At 36.6% G+C, this 26,936-nt stretch overlaps 1 protein-coding gene across 2 annotated transcripts in view; it reads right to left on the bottom strand.

The window, feature by feature from the left end:
• FZD3 (frizzled class receptor 3) overlaps positions 1-26,936 on the bottom strand; it is a 71,789-nt gene that overhangs the window by 26,935 nt on the left and 17,918 nt on the right. For both annotated transcript variants that reach the window (XM_023216882.1, XM_023216881.1), the window contains 2 exons: positions 18,146-18,342; positions 10,517-11,534 (listed from right to left, as the gene is read on the bottom strand). In XM_023216882.1, the coding sequence (XP_023072650.1) occupies positions 10,517-11,534; positions 18,146-18,342 (1,215 nt within the window). The remainder of the gene's footprint in view (positions 1-10,516; positions 11,535-18,145; positions 18,343-26,936) is intronic.

Raw genomic sequence — 26,936 nt, 5'->3', positions numbered from 1 at the left:
AATATTTTTAATACTATTATGCTGTAGAGTAAAAGGATGATCCTCAAAAGTAGTAATGAGAATGCAACAATGACAATTTATATGGGACAGAAAAATGTCATAGGTCACTAACCACTGTTATAAAAGAACGATCAAAGATGACATAGAATAATACTTGCTATAGATGAGGGGTCAACAAACTACAGCCTGAAGACCAAATCTGTTGCAGTGCCTGTTTCTACAAATAAAACTTTATTGGAATACTTCCTTCCATTTGCTGACTTACTGTCTATGGCTGCTTTTGTACCATAGCAGCAAAGCTGAGTAGTTGTACCATAGCAGCAAAGCTGAGTAGCTACAACAAAAACCAATGGCCAGCAACGTCTAAAATATTTATTATCTGATCTTTTACAGACAGTTTGCCATGCCCTACTGTAGATAATGGCAAGTACATTGAATTTTTTCCTAAAAATGTGTAAGTTATTTGCATACCAGGTATTTCTGTAGTTAAGACTTAAACTGAACACACAACTTAGGTTATTCTGTTTAACAGAGGCCAGAATAACTTGTATGTTTTATCATATTTATCCAAAAGTGTCATTTGACAGCATTTTACAACCAGTACATAACAGTATTAACAGTTTCTATAAATTTCTATAAAAGTCTATGTTTCCTTCTTATCCTATTCTGTAATATTTTCTGGCAAAACAAGAGATATAGAATATTTTTTCAGGGAATTCTCATTCTTTTCCTCTATTACAGAAACTAAACAATTTTGAGGTTTGGCCCTAGGAAGTCATAGGTAGGCAGGATATTTACCAATTTAAAGATTAGTAGCAAAAAAAAAAAAAAAAAAAAAAAAAAAGGTTAGTAGTACTACATATTTATAAAAAAGAATTACTCATTGTCTAATGTTGGAAGCGTAAAACATACCCATTTCCCTCATGGTCCTTTCATAAACAATTCTGATTCCTTTTGGAACTGCCTGGTAAAGGGAAAGACTCATCAGAAAATGAAGCTAAAACCATAACAAATTAGATTTAATGTTATTCTGCTACTTTTGTATTTTTCTGAATCAAGACTAGATAAAACAGATGGGATGCCTTGTGTGCTCAGAAGAATCAAAATAATATTTTTTGTTTGTTTTCCATAAAAATAATTTTGTTTTGAGACCAGGTCACAAAACAAAGGCTGGAGTGCAGTGACACGATCTCGGCTCCCTGCAACCTCTGTCCCCCAGGTTCAAGCAATTCTCCTGCCTCAGGCTCCTGAGTAGCTGGGATTATAGGTGCGTTGCCACCACAGCCCAGCTAATTTTTGTAGTTTTAGTAGAGATAGGGTTTCACCATATTGGTCAGACTGGTATGGAATTCCCAACCTCTCAGGTGATCCACCCTCCTCAGCCTCCCAAAGTGCTGGGATTACAGGCATGAGCCACTGTGCCTGGACTATAAAAATAATTTTTAAAGAATTCTATAAATGGCTGTAATGTGAATTTGACAGTCTTGGTTAAGCTGCTTGTATAACACATTTCTGTTACTGAAATAAAAGTTCTAGTGTCAAAATTCCTTGAGACACACTGCAGATGGATGAAAGAGATGAAAAAAATGAAGGGGCATTTTAGGAAAGGAAGGAAACATGTGCTTTTCAAAATCGATGTTTAAAAGAAAAAAATGACTCTAGTGCAGAGTATAGGGTAATCATTTTTAAAGCCTCAAGAATTATGTACTTGTAGTAACAGGAGTTAATACTGAAATTTTACTTTGTGCAAAGCACTCTGGTAAGAGGTTTAAATTTCTCATTTAATCTTCATTGCCACCCATGAGGTACATTACTGTATTTAGCATATTATTTTCTGCATTTTACATGAAGGAATGGTAGCAACAAGTCATAAACCCAGCCTGTCTGATTTTAAAGCCCACATTTTTAATGAATATCATGCTAAATTCAAATTCTTTTCTAGAAATATCAAGAATCTTTGAGAACTGTAACTCTTTCATAGGATACTCTGAAATTCTTAGAAGGCACTCAACAGAGGAAATTATTATTAGACCAAAAAACCCCAAATATCTGTAAAATTACTGATCTGTTATTTTTAAAAACACAATATAAAAAAAGTATTCTAGGCCGGGTGCAGTGGCTCAAGCCTGTAATCCCAGCACTTTGGGAGGCTGAGACGGGTGGATCACAAGGTCAGGAGATCGAGACCATCCTGGCTAACACGGTGAAACCCCATCTCTACTAAAAATACAAAAAACTAGCCGGGCGAGGTGGCGGGCACCTGTAGTCCCAGCTGCTCGGGAGGCTGAGGCAGGAGAATGGCATGAAACCGGGAGGCAGAGATTGCAGTGAGCTGAGATCCGGCCACTGCACTCCAGCCTGGGCGACAGAGCAAGACTCCGTCTCAAAAAAAAAAAAAAAAAAAAAAAAAAAGTATTCTAGAAATAAACCAGTTTTTAAATTGTGAAATACTACTCTGACTACCCAGACTATATTTCATAATTAATTCACAATTTAGGCATTCAATACTACTTTTCAAGTATTATTTAATAAACATTAAAAATGAGTGTTCTTGCTAAAAATGGTTGGTATAGTATATTTTAAAATCTAGGTAGTGACATCGAAAAGAGAGGCTGAAAGACTGTCATAGCCAAGAGGAGGCCAAGGAGACATGACTACTAACTGTCATCTCTTGGGTGGGATCTTAGAACAGAAATGGGACGTTAGATAAGAACTAAGGAAATCCGAATAAAGTATGGACTTCAGTTAATAATAATGTATCCCTATTGGTTAGCCAATTACAACAGATGTACCACAGGGATATAAGATGTTAATAACAGGGAAAGCTGGTACAAGGCATATGGGAACTCACTGTATTATCTTTACAATTTTTCTGTCAATCTAAAACTGTGCTAAAACCTAGAATTTTATTTAGAAAACAGAAAAAACAAGCCAGTGAAACTGTTTTCAGAGAGAGCACTCATTTTAAAATACTTTACACCCAGCCAATTTTTCTTTAAATTATGAATTTACATTCACGCGATCTGCACTAAACCCAATCGATATTTTGAAAAAACATGATAAACAACTCACGAACTGATTTTTTCAGATATTTGAAAGTTTCTGTGATATGAGAGATAACTGTAAAGCAACCTTACTGGTTTTTAAGCAAATATATTCAAATATTTTCTCTTTCTAAGTCACCTGAGAAGACTGCTCCATCATTGCTTAAAACATTTAAAAAACTTACTAGGAATTATCATCAGCACCTACTAAGTGTTCTATAAGGCACACTCAATAACAGCAGATCTTTATTCAAGTATGTGGGGTATTACTTCAATATAAAAATTTCACATCACTGGTGCTCAATTCAGAAGTCTGTATAAGATTCCTCTAAAAATAAATTCTGAACAAAAACAAATATTAATATCCTAATATCTGAATATTTAAAAAATCAAAGTAGGGCAAATTATTGTATAATTCCATTTATATGAGATATCTAGAATTAAATTCATAGAGACAAAGTAGAATGGTAGTCAACAGGGGATGTGGGGAAGAAGAATGGGGAGTTACTGTTTAATGGGTGCAGAGTCTCACTGATTGATTGACTTATTTTTATTGAGATAGGGTCTCACTCTGTCATCTAGGCGGGAGTGCAGTGGTACAATCACAGCTCTCTGAAGCCTTGGGCTCAAACTATTATCCTGCCTCAGCCTCCCGAGTAGCTAGGACTACAGGAGCATGCCAACATGCCTGGCTAATTTTTATATTTTTTGTAGAAATGGGGTCTTATCGTGTTGCTAAGTCTTTTCAGTTTGAAAAGATGAAAAAGGTACTGGAAATGGATGGGGGTGATAGTTGCACAATTAACTAAATGTCACAGAACTATACACTTAAAAATGGTTAACATGAGAACATATACATAACGTGTGTGTGTGTGTATAAAACTACAATTAAAAAAACAGGTGGCTGGTCCTCTAGTTTATCTGTAGGCTACAGTTCAGATGGGCTATAGTTTGCTGATCCTTAAGCTAACGTAACTGTGTAAGCCACATTACTTCTTTCTGCTTTAAATGCTTTTGAATGCCAGGAATGAAGCCATGCTATCTATTTGAAAAGGTTATTGTGGATATCAGTAATCACAGATTTTACCCACAGTGACGTCTATACAAATAAGAGTTCATATTTATAGTGCTTTATTTTTTTTGAACAGGCCAGGTTTAACTCAACATCTATTTACACAAGCAAGATTGGAAAGCGTAAGAATCACAAAGGAATTCATGGGACTCACATATAGAATAAAACCTCAGCCACACCAGCACTATCTTCTAGAACAGTCTCTGAATTATTATGCTAAAGAGAAAGGAAATCCTAGAAAAAAATACACATTGGAGGGAATTTTTAAAATGTATCCAAGTGTTATTATTCCATGAGATTTTAGGGTAAAAAACATCCCTTTCCATCAGCTTGTGAATGGACATTTCTGTGAAGAACAAAAAGCCAGAGAGAGATTCCCAAACTTCAATAAAGGTTCTCAAAAAAAAAAAAAAAATCATAAAGTTGCCTAAAGCTAAGTTCAGGAGACAGAATGAGTGTGAATGACCAAACTGGTTAATAATGGTCTTTTGGTTAAATTTAAAGTAACTATTAAATGTATTTTTAAAATTAGAAAATACTGACAATAAATGAGTTAAGCTTTCAATTCAAGAATCTAGAAAAACAAAATAATTCTAAAGAAAGCAGTAGGAATAAAATAAGACCAGAAATAATTGAATTAAAAAGATAACCTTTGGAGGGCACAGTGGCTCAGGCCTGTTATTCCAGTGCTTTTGAGAGACCAACGAGGGAGGATCCCTGAGGCCAGGAGTTTGAGACCTGCCTGGGCAGCATAACAAGACCTCATCTCTACCAAAAATAAGCAAACAAAAAGAAATAATCCTTTAACAAGATTGATCATGGGGAAAAAAAAGAACATATATATTAGGAACAAAAACTAAAATGGTAAAAACATTTTAAAATTGAACAAATTTATGCCAATGTATTTGAAAAGTTAGATGAAATAATGTTCCAGAAAAATATAAATGAAAAAAAAGTCTCAAGAAGAAATAAAAGACCTGAATAAAACCATTAGTACTGAAGAGATTAAATGGTTAACTTACAAAAGCCTACTTTCTTAACCAATTTCTTTCCTTTTACTTCAAAGACATGAGGACAGAGTTTTACAGGAGGATGTGCAAATCCTTTCCAAGAGTAGGCAGCTCTTACATGAAATATAAAAATTGGAAAGCAAGCAAGACAAATTGGTCCCTACTTGCAAACAACATGATTTCTAGAAAGAATATCTAAGAGAATCCATACACAACCAGAACTAATAGGGGTTCAACAAGGATGTCTGATATAAAACCAATACACAAAATCAATCAAGCCAGGTACAGTAGCTCACACCTATAATCCCAGTCTTTAGAAAGCCAAGGTGGAAGGATCACTTGAGACCAGCCTGGGCAACACAGGGAGACCCCATCTCTATAAAAAATAAAAAAAAATTAGCCAAATATGGCAGCACACGCCTGTAGCCCCACTTACTAGGGAGGATGAGGCAGGAGGATCACTGGAGCCTGGGAGTTCATGGTTACAGAAAGCCATGACTGTGCCACTGCACTCCAACCTAGGCAACAGAGTGAGACTTTGTCACAATAAATAAATTAAAATTTTTTTTAAATAGCATGCCTGTACACCACCAACAACCAATTTAATTAAAATGTAAATAAACAAGATATTAAAACTCAGTATTGCAAAAACGGCAATGTTCCCCAGATTCATTTATAAATCGAAAACAATTTCAATGAAAATCCTGACAGTGTTTTCATGGACAATTGATTTTACTCGGGCCGGGCGCGGTGGCTCAAGCCTGTAATCCCAGCACTTTGGAAGGCTGAGACGGGCGGATCACGAGGTCAGGAGATCGAGACCATCCTGGCTAACACAGTGAAACCCTGTCTCTACTTAAATACAAAAAATTAGCCGGGTGTGTTGGCGGGCGCCTGTAGTCCCAGCTACTCGGGAGGCTGAGGCAGGAGAATGGCGTGAACCCGGGAGGCAGAGCTTGCAGTGAGCTGAGATCAGGCCACTGCACTCCAGCCTGGGCGACAGAGCAAGACTCCGTCTCAAAAAAAAAAAAAAAAGAAAATTGATTTTAAAACTCATACCGAAGAGCAAAGTACCAAGAATAGCTAAAATAGTTTTGAAGAAGAAGAACAAGGTAAGGAAGACGTGGAGCTGACACATGGTTATACAAATGAGAGAGCCGAAAAATCAAACTTGTGCATGACAGAGGTTGCATTACAATTGAAATAGATGAACTATTTGATCTATGATGCAGAAAGCACATGTCTTATCCATATGGAAAAATAAAATTATGTTCCTTACGACATTCACAAAAATAAATTTTATGGGATTAGAGATACGACTCAAAAAAGCAAATTGTAGAAACTGCTAGAAAAAATACAGCAGGCCCTTTTAATGACTTTAGCGGCAGGGAAGGATTATCTTAAAACACAAAAGACAAAGCACAAATAAAGTGAAAAGACAAGCCACAAAGCAGAAAATATCTGTAATGCAAATGACTGGCAAAGAATACCAAGAATATTTAAACAGTAAAAAGCAAACAATCTAACAGAGCAATGGACAAAGATTAAAAAATAGGTAAATCACAGAGAAACCCCAAATGGCCAATAAACATACGAAAACACATTCAACCTTACTTATAATAATAAGAAAAAGGTAAATTACTACAGAATCGAGATATTATTTCAAAGGTTGGCAAAAATTTAAAAGCCTGAGAGTGCCAAAATGGGGACAAAGGGGAAACTCATACTCTGGTGTGAGTATAAATTAAAATAACCACTTGAGTTGAACATGCTTATAGCCTACAATGCAAAACTTCCAATAGAAACTCCTGTTCATATGTAAGAAATGAAGGTGTTACAAGAATATTCACTGAAAAATGGCTTATAACAAAAAATTAGAAATGACTATAAAATTCATCAATAAATGAGTGAATAAATTACCGTATATTTATACAGTAGCATACTCCACTGCAGTTAAAACAAATTACCAGTACACATACCAACATATATATTCTCAAAAACGTAAAACTGAGTTAAAAAATGAGCTACAGAATGATCTCACATATATGCATTTTAGAAACTTGCATCAACATCAAATTTTATGGATACATAAACACTCAGCAACAGTATAAAAATATTCAGGAGAATGAAAAATACCGTATTTATGAGAAGGGTTTCTCTAGGGAGGGAGACAGAAGAGGAATGGGAATATGGAAAGGAACAGAGGAGGTATCAACTGTATCTTTAATATTAGATACATATGTACACAGACAGATATAGATACATATGCCATAATTTCAAGATTTCAAGGTAGTTGAGTTGTGAGTACATGGATATTTATTTTCCATATCTCTATATATTTGAAATATGTTATAAATTTCCTTTATATTAGTAAAAGGAAACATTTTAAAAACTACAGTTGTAGTATTAACATAAATGCAACTCAAAAACAAAATGTTGAGTTAAAGAATTTAGTCAAACATGAGTGAAACAAACATTTTTTTATAACTACATATGTATTGGTAATTGTATCAGCTTTAATGGGAATGAACAACTCCAAATTCACAACGATGGTTGTCTCTCGGGAGCGAATAAGAGGAACAGGATTAGGGAAGGGTACACAGGAAGTTTCAGCTAAATTTATGACTTCTTTTAAAAGTCTGAAACAAATATTGCATTTGCTAAAGCTTACTACTGAATGGCTTTTAAAAAACATATTTCGGCCGGGCTCAAGCCTGTAATCCCAGCACTTTGGGAGGCCAAGACGGGTGGATCACGAGGTCAGGAGATCGAGACCATCCTGGCTAACACAGTGAAACCCCGTCTCTACTAAAAAATACAAAAAACTAGCCGGGCGAGGTGGCGGGCGCCTGTAGTCCCAGCTACTCGGGAGGCTGAGGCAGGAGAATGGCGTGAACCCGGGAGACGGAGCTTGCAGTGAGCTGAGATCCGGCCACTGCACTCCAGCCTGGGCGACAGAGCGAAACTCCGTCTCAGAAAAATAAAATAAAATAAAAAACATATTTCTATGTAAATAATGGTAGCAACAACAATAGACAATAACAAGTAAGAACAGAGCCAACATTTTGAGCACCTATTACGTAGTAGCCACACTTCTCCCATCCAAGGACTAACCAGGCCCGACCCTGCTTAGCTTCCGAGATCAGAAGATATCGAGAGCATTCAGAGTGAAGTGGCCCTAGACTAGTAGCCACACTTCTAAGTATTTACATGCATAATCCTAAAAACAACTCTAGGAGGTAGATTCTATTACTATCCTCATATTATGAGGAACTGAAGCAGAGAGAGGTGAAGTTCATCCAAGGTTATAAAGTTAATTAATGAAAGTAAGAAAAGAAGCTAGGACTCCTACTCCAGCTTACAGTTTAATACCTTTGTTGTTATTATCATTTGTTATTCATTTCTGTATGATGGAAATATTTCTTAGAAAACACCATTAATCCCGCCCCCAACACACACACATATACATTTCAGTGTAGCTCAAACTGGTTCTAAAGATGCTAAAAGAATTCTAGGTATGTCATGAAAAAAGCAGCATCCCAACTACTCTACTGATTTACATGTTTGAGGTTTGGTATTTTTTAAGACCATTATTTCATGGTCAAACATTATTTCTTCAATAGCCCTAAAATAATAATTTATAATCTTAGAAACTGACATGGGGAAGCATAAAATATAACTCAACATCTCTCTCTCAGAAGGAAAACTGGATTATTTACCTTTAGGTCTAAAAACTCATATTAGGAGTTTTTAGTAAGCAGTTCTGGCAAGAAATTGAATGGAATTTCAATTATTCATTTTTTCCTAGTCTCTTAAGTTATGACTTGGTTTGTTTTTAAAAAATCAGTACCTAATATTATACAATGATAAATATCATTTGTATAGGACTATTTATACCAAAATAAAAGGGAAATTGGCATTCTCAGTGATCAAAAATGTACCAGCATTTATTATGTGCTAACCCCATACTCTCTGTAGCAGCAACCATTTCTTAAACGTACATTTCTGTTACCATGTCTTAAAAATGTCTCCTCTTCTCAAGTTATATACCCACATTCTCACTACTATTATCTACAGAATGTCTTCAAAACACAAAAAAAGAAATTCTTCCTTTCAAAGAATTCACTGTATAGTAGTAGGGAAACAGACTAGTAACAAAAGTTATCTGTAATACATAAGTACTTCAATAAAGGTATTTAAAAGTATTAGAGTAACAAAGGTTGGAGGAGATGAAAAGGTGGCTGGTGCACTTTTATAAGAGGAAATCTGGAAAATGATGAACATGAGACACCACATTAGAGTACTCTTTTAAGAAAACTTGTTTTAAAAGAAACGAGAGGCTGGCATGGTGGCTCACACCTGTAATACCAGCATCTGGGGAGGTCCAGGAGGGAGGATTACTTGAGGCCAGGAGTTCAAGACTAGCCTGGGCAATGTAGTGAAACCCCATCTCTTAAAAAAATGAAATAAAAAATGAGCTGGGCATGGTGGTGCACACCTGTAGTCCTAGCTAATTGGGAGGCTGAGGCAGGAGGACTGCCTGAGCTCCTGGAGTTTGAAGCTGCAGTGAGCTGTGATCACGCCATTGCATTCTAGTAAAACCCTGTCTCTAAATAATAATCGTAAATATATAAAAGAAGATAGGGTAATAGTAGAAACACAGATTCTAGAAGTACTAAAGATGGGAGAGAGAAATACTTAGCATTAACTCCTCTGATATATTTTCCTTGACTACATTTATCTAAGACTAAATCCCAGCTGCTCATTTACTACCCATGAGCAAGTCATTGTTAAATTTCAAAGCTTCAAATATGATGCTAGATGTTCAAGAACTCTAAATTACAGAGGGAATCTGAATAAATGATCTCTAAAGTTCTTTCTAGATTTGAAATTCCATAATTCTAAGACTACCAGAGGCTCTGAACTCTAAACTCCAAAGAAATCACAAAATATTCAGTATGTAAAGAAGAAAAATCAAGATCATCAAGAGTTTTTATACTTGCATCTTATTTTTGCAAAACTGCTATTAATAAAACAATTTCTAACCTGAACATCAGTAAAATTCCCATAAAAAGATAGCACATTTTAATAAATGTTGGTAAAGTGCTTCTCCCCCCACAATACTGCACACTTCTGGAAAAAAAATTCACCAATAGAAGTACACTGCTTAAAAGCCCATAGCGTAGACTTGTAAGTCATCTTTTAAAATGAAGATGTCTATCAAATATGTGTATTACATATTTACAACGTATTTATCTCACCCTTAAAATGTTAATGTACAAGTTGAAGATTCATGACATTTCAAAAAACAGCTGATATTAACTCATTATAGTAATATGCTTTTGTTTTATTATCACACATTCTGAAATTTGTAACAAGGTTTCCCTTACCTGATATGGACATGGAATGTGATATTCTCTGCAGCGTTCTTGTATCCATGTTGTTTCCCAGATGCCACGGTAAGCTTGCTCATAAAAGTAGCATCCAATTACAACCAAGAGTGGTACGAGATAAAGAATGCTGAAAACACCAATCCGGATCATAAACTTCACTAATTTATCTTGGTTCTCCTTTTCTAATGGAATCTCAATCCGAACTCTGTTTAGGGATATAATGCCAGCTAAGAGGAGAGAAACCCCAACTACCACATACAGGCAGAGGGGAGCAAGAACAAAATATCTCAATGCATCAACATCGTAGAGGCCAACAAAACACACGCCACTAATATTATCACCTTCAATTTTATTCATCGCTAAAAGGATGATAGTTAGAGTTCCAGGGATGCCCCATGCACTGGCGTGAAACAGCAATGCTTTCTTCTCAATAGCTTCACTACCCCACTTTGGCACAGCTGCTAAAAACCATGTGATGGTAAGAATTACCCACCATACACTGCCAGCCATAGTAAAAAAATAGAGTACCATAAAAAGCATGGTACAGGCTTTATTATGAGATCCTTGTGTCACTGTGGAAGCCTTATATTGTGCAGGGATGGACGCATTGCAGGCTACTCGATCCTCAAGCAAAAATCCAATGAAGAAAATTAAGGATACCATCATGTAGCAGACTGCATAAAATATAATAGGCCTTTCAGGATAACGGAATCTTGTGACATCAATCAAAAAAGTTAAAAAAGTAAACAATGTGGCAGAGAGGCAAATGATTGAAATCAATCCTATGAAATAGCGAGCAAATGATAGTTCTTCTCTCCTGAAGTACATATTTGGACAAGGAGGTGAACAATCACGCACGTGCAGAAAAGAATAACCCAGATCAGGATCAATTTTTAACTCCCGGGGACACCAAAAACCATAGTCTCTCTGCACTGCCACTGGGGCTCCTTCAGTTGGTTCTCCAGCTAAATTCAGATCCACAAGTCGAGGATACGGCTCATCACAATCTGGGAACCTAAAAAACAAAACAACATGAGAACTATTTTTACTTATGGGGAAATCTACCATGATCTAACAATTTGGATTTCCAAATCTGGCACTCACATTATTTATTCCTGGAGAGCCTTATTTATTTATTCCTGGAGAGCAAACGTAATATGTAGAAATAAAGTAAATGGTGATATCTTGTTTGGGGTCCATACATCTAGATTTTTGACAGTTGAGCAAAAAATACTAGTTGTATGTCTTGAGAAAGTATGTTAGCCTCGAGACAAAACAAGGTTGTGTTGCAGATATTTATGCAACTAAGGAGACCATTGTCATGAACTCCCTTCATCTTTAATTTTTTTGCCAATAACTGTTTCTAAGACTTTAGACTCCCAGTAACTAGCTGTTTGCTGTTTTATACACATCAAATAGTTTCTAAGAAACTATCATTAAGTTTGCCAAACACATACATAACCTTATACTGTAGCTGATTAGTATCTTCAAATCTTTTAGATTTTCTAATACAAACCATTTTCTTCACAGATAATTATAAAGCCAAATGACAAAATGTATTGCATTCAAGTATTTATTGGAACACTGCAATATGCCAGGAGTTAAAAAGATAAAAATACAGATCTCTATCCTTGAATCTAGAAGGAGACACATACTTATAAACACAACATAACACAAAATACAGCAGTGTGACACTCTGCTAGCAATTAAAATCTATATAAGGTACAAAAATGATAATGATAAAGACAAATTAATTACATAAGTGGAAGGAATTATGAAAGACTTCACAGAGTAGGTTCCCCAATACAGGATTTTAAATCAGTATTAGCAGTAAGCCAATCAGCATTCTAGTAAGCAAATATAAGCATAGGCATAGATGTCTGAACAGGGTGTGTTTGTTACTGCTGGAACATAGAGTGTGCATGACTTGTGGCAGGAGATGAGACTGGAAAGGTAAGCATGTTGCAGAAATGTGTGTGTGTGTGTGTGTGCGTGTGTAAACATTAACAAAATTTAAAACCATGTAAACACTACAATTTTCCCATGTTACCTGGTACTATCTATGGAAATTATTTGTATACCTAACTGCCAACCCAACATATACACTTAGATATCTAATAAGCACCTCAATCTTCAACCCTTCTGAAAGCAAATTCTTGACTTCTACTCCTCAGGTTTCCCCATATCAATAAGTGGTTATTCTATACTTCTAGCTGCTCAGGCCAAAAACCTTGGGATTATCCTGATGTCCCTTATCTTTCATATACACATCACAATCTACCAGCATTTCCTGTGATTCTACTTAGTGATACATCAGGAAACCGACCTCTTCTCATTTCCTCCCCTCTGGTGCCCAGTCTGAGCCATCAATATTTCTTCCCTGGACTTCCTAGAGGAGCCTCCAATTGATCTCCATTTCCACAAAGCAGCCAAAGTAATCCTTTAAAGATATGCTGCTCCTGTGTTTGTGATCCTCCCTCTCTTCTGCTTAAAACCCTCTAATGGCTTCTCATCTCAGAGTCAAATCCAAATTCCCTACCACAGCTACAGAGACCCTCGGCCCCAGTACTTTTCTGATCTTATTTCCTTCCACTCTCCCTCACTCACTTGGCTCCAACCACTTTGGTGTCCTGTCGTTCTGAGTTTAGGAAGCCTGGTTCCACTTCAGAGTCTCTGTACTTGCTGCTGTTTCCTCTGCCTAGCCTGCTCTGCCCCCAGATATCATCATTTGTTTTCTCACTTCATTCAAGTCCCTGGTCCAAAGCCTCCTTATCAAAAAGGACTTCTCCAAGCACTCTATAGAAAATAGAATCCCTCTGCTCTCCTATATTGCATCCCTATCACCTACCGCATTTGTTCTTATTAGCATTTATTTTCCTGTGACATTGTCTACAATTTTATTTACCTCCACCACTAGAATTTTCACTCCATAAGAACAGGATCTCTGTTTTGTTCACTGCTCATTTTTGGCATCTAGAATAGTGCCTAGCACACCAAAGACATTCAACTGACATCTGTCGAACTAAAGAATGTTGAGTGAATATATTCATATAACCCAAATCCAAGTAATCAGAAAGGTAACGAGGAGCAGTGTAAAAGATAGACTTGAGTGGGGCAAAAATGGGGGCAGGGACACCAGATGTGCCAAAATGAAAGCCAAATAAGGCACTGAGAATGAGACGGACATGAAATTGGTTAGCTAGGCCGGGCGCGGTGGCTCAAGCCTGTAATCCCAGCACTTTGGGAGGCTGAGACGGGCGGATCACGAGGTCAGGAGATCGAGACCATCCTGGCTAAAACGGTGAAACCCTGTCTCTACTAAAAACTACAAAAAACTAGCCGGGCGACGTGGCGGCGCCTGTAGTCCCAGCTACTGGGAGGCTGAGGCAGGAGAATGGCGTGAACCCGGGAGGCGGAGCTTGCAGTGAGCTGAGATCCGGCCACAGCACTCCAGCCTGGGTGACAGAGCGAGACTCCGTCTCAGGAAAAAAAAAAAAAAAAAAAAAGAAATTAGTTAGCTAAAAGCAACAGAATGCATAACTTGAATGTGGGAGTTAAGATCAATGAAGTAGGAACAGAAGATACTTCAAGGGAATAAAAAAGTGAGCCAAGAAGTAAAATCAATTTTACATATGCCAAAACTGAGGTTGCTGAGCCAAACTGAGTCCAGGATTTCCAATGGCTACTGGATATATGTTAGGATTTTCAACAGCTGCTGGATATATGCAGGTTTTGAGCTTTGCAGGGAGAGGCTACAGATTCAGGTTTAGGAATCATCAGTATATAAGTAAGAGTTAAAATAGGTGAGATGAGATTATCCAGTGAGAGCTCCAGAGAACAGGAACAAAACTCTGGGAAGCACCATTATTCAAGGGGCAGAAAAAGGAGGAGGATCCAACAAGGAAATTGAGAAGGAACAGTCTGAGAAATAACAGATCACAATAGTTCTCTTACATGATGGACTGAATCATTTTCAGGAAAGGAGAACAGGCTAAGGTTGGAGGAAATAAAGGTGAGATACAAGTTTAAGTGATACAGATTTGGCACAAGTGCTGAGGAAAATCAATAGAAATTTTTCTGACCAAGACAAGTGGTTACAAATAGAAAATACAACTGCTGTAAAAATCATTAAATATATAGCATAATCAATTTGTAAAAAATTAATCATCTATTTGGAGGTCTAAATAAGTACAGTAAGAGGAATGAGATGAAACTGCTATCAAACACGTTATTTCAAGTGATAGACCACAACATTTAAGCTAAATAAAGAAACAAATGAGATCAGAAAGGGTCTATTTAGGATAAAAAGATACAAATTCTGGGGGTGTCCATGAATTTTTAGAATAGGTGCTGTCTTCGTCCATTTTGTGCTGCTATGACAGAATACCTGAGACTGGGTAATTTATAAAAACCAGGGATTTATTTCTTACAGCTCTAGAGGCTAGGAAGTCCAAGTCAAGGGGGCCTGCATCTGGGAAGGAGGTGCATCCTTGGTGCATCAATCCATGGCAAAAGGGCAAGAGAGCATGGGGGTCCAGGGAGGAAAAGAGGCCAACCTCATCCTTTTATCAGGAACCCACTCTCGTAATAACTAATGCCCTCCTGAGATAATGGCATTAATCCATTCATGAGGGTGGAGTCCTCATGATCTCTTAAAGGTCTCACCTCTCAGCACTGTTGCACTGAGAATTAAGTTTCCAATACATGAACTTTGGGGGACATGAATATTCATGAAACAATCCCCACTGCAGTGGCATTCAGAGGCAGGGCCTGGCCAAGTGCAGTGGCTTAGTTTATAATCCCAGCATTTTAGGAGGCCAAGGCGGGAGGACTGCTTAAGGCCAGGAGTTTGTGACCTCCCTGAGCAACAAAACAAGACCCCATCTCTACGATTTTTTTTCTTTTTTAGTTAGCTGGACATGGCGGCACGCACATGTAATCCCAGCTACTTGGGAGGCTGAGGCAAGAGGACTGATTGAGCCCAGGAGTTTGAGGCTGTAGTGAGCTATGACTGTGCCCCTGCATTCCAGCCCGGGCAACAGAGCGAGACCCTATCTCCAAAGAAGAAAAATGAAGTGAGGTCTTTGGGACAATTAAGGGATTAATGTCCTTATAAAAGAAGCTGCAGAGTGAGCTTGCCCCTCTTGCTCTCCTGCCACTTGGGGATACAGTGTTCCTATCCACCGAAGGATGCAGCAACAAGGTGCCATGCTGGAAGCAGAAAGCAGCCCTCACTAGAAACACAACCTGCCTGTGCCTCTGCCTGAGAAATAAATTTTTATTATTTATCATTTGTCCAGTCTGTGGTATTTTGTTATAGCTGCACAAATGAACCAAGGCAACCAGTATAATAGGTACAAAAGTATGAGAGCTATGGAAGAATAAAAGGTTGCTATGAAAGTTCCCTTTGAGGCTGGGGGCGGTGGCTCATGCCTGTAATCCCAGCACTTTGGGAGGCCAAGGCAGGCAGACCACCTAAAGTCAGGAGTTCAAGACTAGCCTGGCCAACATGGTGAAACCCCATCTATACCAAAAATGCAAAAATTAGCTGGGCATGGTGGCGGGTGCCTGTAAGCCCAGCTCCTCGGGAGACTGAGGTAGGAGAATTGCTTGAACCCAGCAGGTGGAGGTTGCAGTGAGCTGAGATCGCGCCACTGCACTCCAGCCTGGGTGACAGAGTGAGACTCTTTCTCAAAGAAAAAAAGAAATTCCCTTTTCAGAATTTAAGATTTCAAATTTAGGCAATCCCAGGATATAATGAGGACATAAAACAGGTTTAATCCTATCAAAACAAATTTAAAAAATAAAGATTATGAGATTTCTATGCTTATATATAAGCTATTAACATAAAAAGACACCTAAACAATAGGCGTTAAATACAAGAAGCATAAAACAGAGTTCCTACCCAGGCAATTCATAATTGTTTTATTTACGGACTTCTAAAAGAGACTAGAAACACTTTCAGGTGTCTGGAGAGAGAAGAGATGAATGGTTAGATGGGACTAAATAAAAGGGCAGGTAAAATAGGTGGGAAATAGACAAATATGAGAAAGCAGAACATCAATGAATTGACTACAAGAAGCCAATACAGCAGTCGTCATTTAACATTGTAGATAGATTCTTGTAAACTGTGACTTCAAGCAAGACACCATACAGCAGGTCCTTAAAACACACTGTTTTTTTTGCAACGTCATTTTGTTATAACGTTTATAAGAAAACAAATTGGTATCCACGAGGCTAAGGCAGCAGAAGCACTTGAACCTGAGAGGTGAGGTTGCAGTGAACCAAGATCATGCCACTGCACTCCAGCTTGGGAGACAGAGTGAGATTCCAGCTCAAAAAAAAAAAAAGAGAAGAGAAAAGAAAACAAATTGGTTTCATTTAATATCATTCTGCTTAAAGTCACATATTCTGAGAACCTATCAACAACGTTAAGTGAGGACTTACTGTACAGGATTTATTATTTCTTAAGTTTCTCCATCTGTCAAGTAAGAGTTACAAAATCTGCTTTACTTGCCTCCAAGGGCTATTGCCAGACAACAAACAAAATTATTTTTAAATACGAAGGAGAAAAGAAGGTTGTTTATAACAACAAAAACCTGGAAACAACCTAAATGACCATCAGTAGAAAGCTAAATAACTGTAGGATATTAATACAATTGGCCACTATACGGCAATTAAAAGGAATGTACCAGACTTACAGGTTACAGGTACAAACATAGATAGATACATACAAAAATGCTGTGTTGTTTATGGATATGCACATATGTAGTAAGAGTATATAAGCAAACATGGGAATGATTTTAAAACAAATTCAACATAAGGATTATCTCACTCCTGGAGGGGTAAGAAGATAATAAGCTCAAGATGGATAATAAGGAAAAACCTTCAATTCTACCTGTATTGCTTTACTTCTTTAAAAAAATCTGAAGCCAACATTACAAACTGTTAAGATTGGGCAAAGCTCGATAATAATAGATACATAAGTATTCACCTTAATCTTCATCCTTGAAATATTTCAGAATATAAATAGGTAAAACATTGTTATATAATAAATATAGCACATTATTACTAATAATAATGCTCACTCAAATGAAACTTTAAGAATGTCTAATAAATCCTCAAAACTTTAAGACATGCTTATAGTCTATATACTGGATGTAATTTGAAAAGTATTTGACATTTTCTGGATTTGGTATGTTAATACTTGACAGAAAAAAAGAACTGAGAGAACTATCCTACAAGTCTATAGTTAAATCATAAAGGTATTTAAGCTCCCGCAAGGATGAGGTAATAAATGGTTTTCTTCTCTGTATAATTTTTCACAAATAGCACTATTTTCATAATCAGAAAAAAATGTTTTAAAGGGGGAAAAATCAACTGTCTTGATTATGTAATTCTTAAGTCTTTTAAAAACTTCTTCACAGAAATGTTTTCTTTTTCATTTAGTGCTTCCAAATTTCTAAGCAAATAAACAATTCTGAGGCCATAAAACTGCTATTCAAAATTAATGACTAATATGTACACTTCAAAAAACGTTTTTTAAAACAGATGGAAAAGAAGACAAGTAATTTTAAACATATTGCAACATAAGAAATGATCCACGAAAATCTACAATTTTCGCACCTACTGCATTCCATATCTTCAGGCCAAGGAACACCGAACATCTCCATGAGCTTCGAACACTCGCTGTAAGCCCGCTGACACAGCCTACGGCAGGGAAGTGTGACACGTCCATATTCCATACAAATAGGAGCATAGAGTGCACAAAGAAAAGGCCGGAAATCCCGAGAACAATCCAGATTCACCATAGGGTGGAATGGCTAGGGAAAAGTTAACATTGAATAATTAAAGAGCTGTATACAAGTTAAAGCTTTCTATAATATTGCAACATTCTCTTTTTCATTAAAAGAAAATTCTGAGGGTTATTAAAATTTTCTGAAGGGGAGTTTTTGGTTTTTTAAATAAAATTGTCCTAGCCCTACCCTTGAAGATTCTGATTTAGTTAAATGTGAGGTGTATCCCAGAATCTTTATTTTAGGTGATATTAATGAAGAAGCAGGGTTGAGAACCACCGACAATATCCATTTTACAAAGAATACACAAAAGACATGCACCAAATGTTCAAAAGTGTGACTAGATTGGTGATGGGATCACAAGAAATTTTAGTTTTCTTCCTTTAAGTATTTCTTTCTTTCTTTCTCTTTTTTTTTTTTTTTGAGATGGAGTCTCGCTCTGTTGCCCAGGCTGGAGTGCAGTCGGTTGCATGTTCTCGGCTCACTGCAACCTCCACCTCCCACATTCAAGCAATTTTCCTGCCTCAGCCTCCCAAGTGGCTGTGATTATAGGCATGCACCACTACGCCCAGATAATTTTTGTATTTTCAGTAGAGACGAGGTTTACCCATGTTGGCCAGGCTGCTCTCAAACTCCCCACCTCAAGTGATCTGCCCGCCCTGGCGTCCCAAAGCACTGGGATTACAGGTATGAGCCACCACACTTGGCCTCCTTTAAGTATTTCAATTTCTAAATCCTCTTCAATTAACAATTGTCAACAGGAGAGAGAGGACAAGTAATAGGAGAAAAAATGGGAGAAGGAGAGGAAGGTAAGTAGCAACATAGTAGCAATTTAAGCATTGAGGGGGGGGTCTCTCACTTTGGGCTCAAATTTTCTTGATCTTTTTTTTTTTTTTTTTTAAAGACAAGGTCTCGCTAGGCATCTGCCTCCTAGGCTCAAGCAATCCACCCACCTCAGCCTCCTGAGTAGCTGGGACTACAGGCACGCACTACCACACAGGTTAAATTTTGTATTTTTTGTAAAGACAGGGTCTCACCATGTTGCCCAGGCTGGTCTTAAACTCTTGGGCTTAAGCAATCTGTCCACCTCAGCCTTCCAAATGCTGGGATTACAGCACCACGCCTTTTTCACATTTTAAACAGAGCTCTTTATACTGTGAAATCACAAGCTAATGCTCTAAGTTAATATTAAGGGAAAAAAAAAACAGTAGCCCCAAACATAAAACCCAGTAAAATAATCATTTCAACCACAGGAATAGAAAAAATATCCCAAGGATGTGCATCTGTGCTTTTGACTATGGAATATTTTTTGCATTTATTTATATAAAAGTTTGAGTCATTGCTGATTTTGAAGTGGTTAGAGATATTCTTACCACCAGGCCTAGAATGTGGATGAATCAATTTGTTTCTGCACTGATGTATATTATTTTCCAGAGCCTCCTATACATAATACAATTAGAAAATCAAGAGTCACTTAAAGAAACTGATGTCAAAGAACTATAAAACGAATACAGTAACTGATATATAACAAACTATGACTTTCACTTCTAAGAAAGAGTACTCTGTATTACACCAATGTTTCCATCAAGAACAACTTACACAGAGAAAAAAGTTTTAAATTATCTATTTAAAGCCACTGGAGAACTGCTAAAGAACTTCAGATGGAATAAGAATTCAAAGAGCAGGAAAGCACAAACAGGTAGCCTAATACGTACAGCCACTTTTCGAAGCAGGTATTTGTTGAACTGGGCATAAGACAAGAGGCTAGGAATCAAGCTTGGCCTAGGCTGTGCTGGAGAACCCGAGAAACTAGCAGAGCTGTAGGTGGTCTTTTGACAAAATTGGAAATGAAAGAAATAAGATCTAAGTGAGAAGAAGTGGGAAGGATTGAGCCTAACACACAGTCAGTTTTCCCTATGGGTATCTGAAAATTCTAAAGCTACACAGGGAAGGAAGCTAAGAAGCTAAGTAGAAAGGGAACAGAGTGGAGATTCTGGCAGTCTTATCAGTCTAAAGAGACATGAATTACAGTTCAACCTCCACACAGCACCTCAACATACCAAACTTTCTGCTGAGAAGTCCTGAATGACTACACCCTAGTAGCAGAGACAAATCAGAGGGAGAGACCTACCAACACTGCAATGCAGCCTCTAACTCAGCTCAGTTCCTGACTGAATTAAAGTGATCTGCCGGCTGGATACAACAGCTCACAGCTGTAATCTCAGCACTCTGAAAGGCCAAGGCAGGAGGATCACCCGAGCTCAGGAATTTGACACCAGCCTGGGCAAAACAGCAAGACTATCTCTACTATAAAAAAAAAAAAAAAAAAAAAAGCTAGGCATGGTGGCATATGCCTGTAGTCCCAGCTACTTGGGAGGCAGAGGCAGGAGGATCACTTGAGCCCAGGTGTTCAAGGCTGCAGTAAGCTATGATCGAAGCTGCAGTGAGTTACGATCACATCACCACATTCAGCTTGGGAGACAGAGACCCTGTCTCTAAAATAAATAAATAAATAAATAAATAAAACAAATAAATAAAAGTAAAGTGCTAACTGCATTTATCTGCTAAGCAGAAAAGAGGATTAATCTTTTCTATAGTAATATAACCTATCTGGAACCTCACTAATATTTTATAATGTCTAGCACTTAGTAAAAAATTACTGGGCATCTCAAGAGACAGGGTGATATAACTGAAAACCAAAAAAAAAAAAAAAAGTGGTGATCCAGCTCTTAGAGTTAACAGACAAGACTGTATATAACTATGACTATCTTTTTTATCTTCAACAAAAGATAAAAAATTCATCAGAAAATTAGAATTATAATAAAATTAAAATTCTATAATTGAAATTATATTACTGAAATTAAGAACTTATTAGAGATATCAAAAGATAAGACTCGCAGAACAGAAAACAAGGTAAAAGAAAATATTCAAACAGAAAGAAGGTCACAGACCAAAAAATACAGAAAAGAGGGTAAGAAACATGTAAAACACACAAAATAGATCTAACACATGTAAATATAATCTCAAAAGGACAGATCAGTAAGAACGGGGCAGAGGCAAAATCTACAAAGATGATGGCTAAGGATTTTCCAAAACTGATTGAAGACAATCACCTACAGATTTCAGAAGTTCCCCAAACCGCAAGAAGAATAAATACAAAAAAACCTCAGCTAGACATGTCTTATTTACACAGTTGAAAACCAAAGAAAAATACGTTAAGGGCGGTCAGTGGAAAAAGGACATTACCTTCAAGGAAGTGACAGTAACTTTCAGAGTTGACTTCAGAAAACCAGAAAACAATGGAATGGCTTATTTAAAAAGCTGAGAGAAAATAACTGCAAACCTATAATCTCTAGCCAGTAAAAATATTATTTACAAATGAAGGTAAATACACTTCTAGATAGGCAAAAAAGGAAAAATTAGCCATCAGCAAACTGCACTAAAAGAAATGCTTGAAAGTTCATTAGACAGAAGGGAAATGATCTAAGATGAAAATTAAAAATGAATTAAGAGCAACAAAAGGGATGACTGTGGGAAAATATAAATGAATACTCTGTGCCAACAAAAATAATATCATCTTAAAATACATACAAAATGCACGTAAAATTAACATGCATTATAGTAAAGTGGAAAAGGTGGAGGGTCAGAAGAGCACTAATAGGGGAATGGTTGAAGTAACTATTTCTATTAGAATATTATAAGTCAAAAGTACCTATCATAATTTTTAGGGTAAACAATAAAAGAACGCACAACTAACAAAGCAACAGAGAGGGAAACAAACAATAGAGGAAGGTGAGATAAGAGAGAAAAAAAGGATGCAAAATAGTTTGAACAAATTAAAATCAAATAGTAAGACTGCAGATATAAACCCAAGTAGATCAATGAAAATTTCAAAAACCACCAAGAGAAAAGAAAATTATAAAAAATTATTCCATTTAAAAGAGCATCAAAAAGAATAAATACTTAGGAATAAATTTATCCAATGTCACGTAAGACAGAAAACTATAAAATATTGTTGACGGAAACTGAAGACCTAAATAAACAGAAAGACATCCTGTGTTCATGGTTTGGAAGACAATGTTGTTCAGATGGCAATACTCCCAAAAAAGACCTACAGATTCAGTGTAATCCCTTCAAAAATCCCAATGGCCTTCTGTTGTTGCAGAAATGGAAAAGCTGGTCCTAAAATTCATATGGAATTACAAGAGACTCTGAATAGCCAAAACAATCTTGAAGAAGAACCAACTGGTATACTCATATTTTCCAATTTAAAAACGTATCACAAAGCTATTATAGGAATCAAAAGTGTGTACTAGATAAGGGTAGACATATAGTTTAATGGGACAGAATTAGGAGTTCAGAATTAAACCGTCACATGTGTGGCCAATTCATTTTCAACAAAGATGCCAAGACTGTTCAATGGGAAAAAAGTCTCTTCAACAAAATAGTGGAACAAGAGAAAATCCATATGCAAAAGCATAACATTAGTCTCTTACCTTACCTTATATACAAAAATTAACTCAAAATTTATCAAAGGCCTAGGTATAAAAGCAAAATCTATGAAACTCATAGAAGAAAACATAGGGGCAAATCTCCATGACCTTGGATTTAGCAGTGGTTTCTTAGATATGACACCAAAAGCACAAGTTGAAAAGACAAAAATTGCTAAACTGGACTTCAACAAAAATAAAAGCTTTTGTGTACCGAAGGACACTATCAGGAGAGTGAACAGACAACCAACAGAATGGAAGAAAATACTTGATGTTCAAGCCGCTCTAAAATAATAATTGGTTTCAGCTGATGCCAGGGAATGGCATCCTCCCAACAGATAAGAAAAACCTGAAATTGGTGATTAGCAGCTTCCCGATAAGATCTCAGGAGCTGAGGGAGTGGGCTCAAACATGCTCACTAAGAGGCAAAATAGCAGCGTTTTACTAATATATGACCTTCCTCTAGGAAGGCTAGACGAGTAAGGGAAGAAAGCGTCAGGTGACCATGCCTACAACTCCAGTAAACACACTGTACATGCAGCCCCTCCCCAAGTGCTAGCAGGCTACTGCACATGCAAACAGCCCACCCCAAGGGAAGACTCAGGGGAGAAGACCCGGAAGTATGCCAACATATAAAACCATAAGTTAAATCAAACCATGCACCTGATCTCCCAAGTCACCCGCTTGGCCTTCTTCCAAGTGTGCTTTACTTCCTTTCATTCCTGCCCTAAAGCTTTTTACTGAACTTTCACTCCTACCCCAAAACTTGCCTCAGTCTCCCACTCTGCCTTATGCCCCTCAGTCAAATTCTTTCTTCTGAGGAGGCAAGAACTGAGGTTGCTGCAGACCCGTATGGATTCGCTGCCACTGGTAACACACTTTGCTGTGTGATTTGGATACATTCCAATGCTAATATAAGCACTGTTCAAAATGCCTTACACATATTATCTCATTTAACCTTCAAAACAATCCTATAAGGTAAGTACTATTATTATGAACTCATTTTACAATACAGGTGAAGAAAATGAGATAAAGAAAACTAAGTAGCTTTTCCAAGATCACACAACTACAAAGACAGACCCAGGATTAAGTCAAATCTCAGTATTCTTATCCAGAGCCCTTGCATTTAACACATTTGTTGTACTCAAGTCTCTCTAAGCTTCAGTTTCCTCTTCTGTAAAATGGTCTTAATAACTCATAAGTAAAAAGATAAAGTTAGCATACAGAACACAATTAATAAATGATAGCTTGAAAGGGATTGGGGAAAAGGTGCAAGTTAATAGAGCTGTAGCAGGCCTACTTGGTGGGCATGAGGAGGAACCTTGCTAAATTCCCTGTTCTCAACTGCCAAGTGAGACAGTTTTTAAAGTGAAGTTTTTAAAAAAACAAAACACAGATGAATCTCAAAATCATCATGCTGAATGAAAGAAACCAGACATAAAAAAGTAGATACTGCATGATTCTATTTATGCAAAACTCTAGAAAATGGAAACTAATCCATAACGAAAGAAAGCAGATCAGTGTTGCTTGGAGCAGGCAGTAGAGAGTGGGGTGACTACAAAGCAGCACAAGAAAGCTTTTGAGGTGATGGAAATGCTCTGTATCTCGACTGTGGTGATGGTTTCACAGGATCTGTCAAAACTCATCAAACTGAATGTTTTACATGAGGGCAGTTTACTGTACTCACATTATATCTCAATAAAGCTGTTACACAAAAACAAATACAAATATTAATATTTTTCAAATAAGCAAATTGCCCTGATTTTAACCTTAGCAATTTCTGACCTCAGCAAAATCAAAATTAAATGAGGTAGCCTGAACACTAAAAATCTGAGAACAAATGGATAACATAAGAAACACTATGAAAGCTCTATGAAGTACAGAAAAGGAACTTTAGCTAACTGAATTTTAAAAGATTCTTATTGAGTACTTCCCTAAACCATAATACTTTTGTTCACTAAATCAAGACCAGGGTATAGGAAGTTTACAAACTGGAAAGTAACTTTCTAAAATTAAATTTCTGGTTTCTACAACAAAGATGCACTACAGGGAATCTTCCATTCTTTGTTCAAATTCAAATCAACCAAGCCTTTGTGCTACCATTCTCTTTCTTCTTTCAAATTTCCATTCCTGTTACCATAGGAACCTGCTTGCTGACAAGCCTTCAAGCATAGCAACAGCCCAAGCTTAGCAAGGATGTGCAGAGGAGACCCAGTCAAAGGCCAAAATTTGACTCATGAGAATCAGAATTCCAACCTTTGTCACTCTACAAAGGGTCTGGTAACCATAGAAACTGTACCCTATGGGGTTTGGGAGTTTTATGACTAAATTCACTAAATATAAAACCAAATGTGGAATGGTCTTGAAAATTTAAAAATGGCTATTTCAGATCCCTTAGAATGAGAAATTATTCAAAAACAACTTTTTAGAATAACTGTAAGTGACTAAAAATGAGACCTTTTAAAAATCCCCTTTCTGTAACAATAAAATGCCTAATGAGAAAAGGTCCAAACTTTAATAATTATTTTGTAATTAAAAAAAAAAAAAACTCTAGGTTTGTAAAAATGTCTTTAATTTCATAGATTTACTTTCCTGTTCAAATCTTAATTTTTAAAAATGTTCTGTGATAGCATATTAAATACCTTCCAATACTTTTTCAGTGAGTTTTTTACAGAAATTTCTCATTATCAGAGAAGAATATGTATTTTCATAAGTCAAAGCAGAGTTCCCAGAGAGGTCCATAAATCTGACTCTCCTATGGGAAGTAAACTTTTAATATTTCCAATATCATGGACGGTTCTGAATTAAGTCTCAAAAGATAAAGCTTTACAAAACAAATTTCAATGCATTTAATAATTTAAGACAAATCACTTTATAGTGATTTGTCACACAAGAAAATCAATCAAAAATTTCAGAAGCTGCTATTTTTTGTCCTAAAGTCTGAAATGACTAAATGCAATTTACTACTTGTATGTACCTTTTTGAATTTGGAAGTTTAATTCCTGGCTGGTTTCTCGTCACACCAGGCTTCTTAGGCCACTTTGCTAGATGTTTGTTTAGGGAAAACCACCTATTAATATTAACCTTAACAAAAAATAATAAAGAAAGTAAATCTGTTTGATAACGCATGTATTCTAAAGATTAACACCATGAATTCTATAAATGTAATAAAAGTAGTTTCATTTTCTAAAAAGCCTATCCATAAACTGTTAATAATTATTGTTATATGGGGGTACATTATACTATTCTCCTAAAATAAAAACGACAGTAAAAAAATCTGTCTTTCAAGGTTCATTTAAATACCATCTGCGATTTGAAGCCTTCCATGACTCCTTCCACATACGACCATTCTCTCTTTGAATCCCCTTAGCACTTTGCTTTTTTGCGTATTTACCAAGTTCTTCCCTATATTGTACTTATCCAATCAAAATATATTTAATAGATACTAAATCTTAGACCCTGCACCAGGAGCTAAGCAAAAAAGGACAGTTGAAAGTTTTTAAAAATAAAATTTCTTTGCTAGTTTTACTACTTTAAAAGCATAATGTGTTCCTTACAGAAAAACCAGAAAATGTACATGTATCCCAGAACCTAAAGTATAATTAAAAAAAAAAAAAAAATGAAGAACATAAAAAACACAAACAAACTACTAATTCAGGAACAACCACTGTTGGTCCTGGTGAAAATCCCACCAGATCACTCACTCTGAATGAACATGCATATATGTTTTTCAAGCAAACCAGGATGATACTATACTAATGTTTTACTATCCACCTTACTTTCTTTTTTCAACCTAACAATGGATCAAGTACAACAGAATTTTGATAAGCAAAGATAGAGAATATGCATGCAGAAGAAACACGAAAGGCCTAGAGATGAGAAAGTTGTGTTGCTTTCTTTACTTAATTACACCACTTATAAGTAGAAACACATAATGTTGAAGGATTCAAGTCACTTTGACACCCTGCCACCCCCCCAAAAAAAAGAAAAAGAAAAAAAGAAAAGTAAAATACTAGTATTCAAAAGTATATGGTAACCTTGGTACTGGAATTACCATCACCATCTCCACCAACCACAGAATTATTTATAACCCTAGGAAATTAAGAGCTTAGGTATAGCACTAAACCGTAA

This window comes from Piliocolobus tephrosceles, chromosome 7 (assembly GCF_002776525.5).
Source record: "Piliocolobus tephrosceles isolate RC106 chromosome 7, ASM277652v3, whole genome shotgun sequence".
Lineage (NCBI taxonomy): Eukaryota > Metazoa > Chordata > Mammalia > Primates > Cercopithecidae > Piliocolobus > Piliocolobus tephrosceles.
This window is presented reverse-complemented; position numbering and strand designations above follow the sequence as displayed.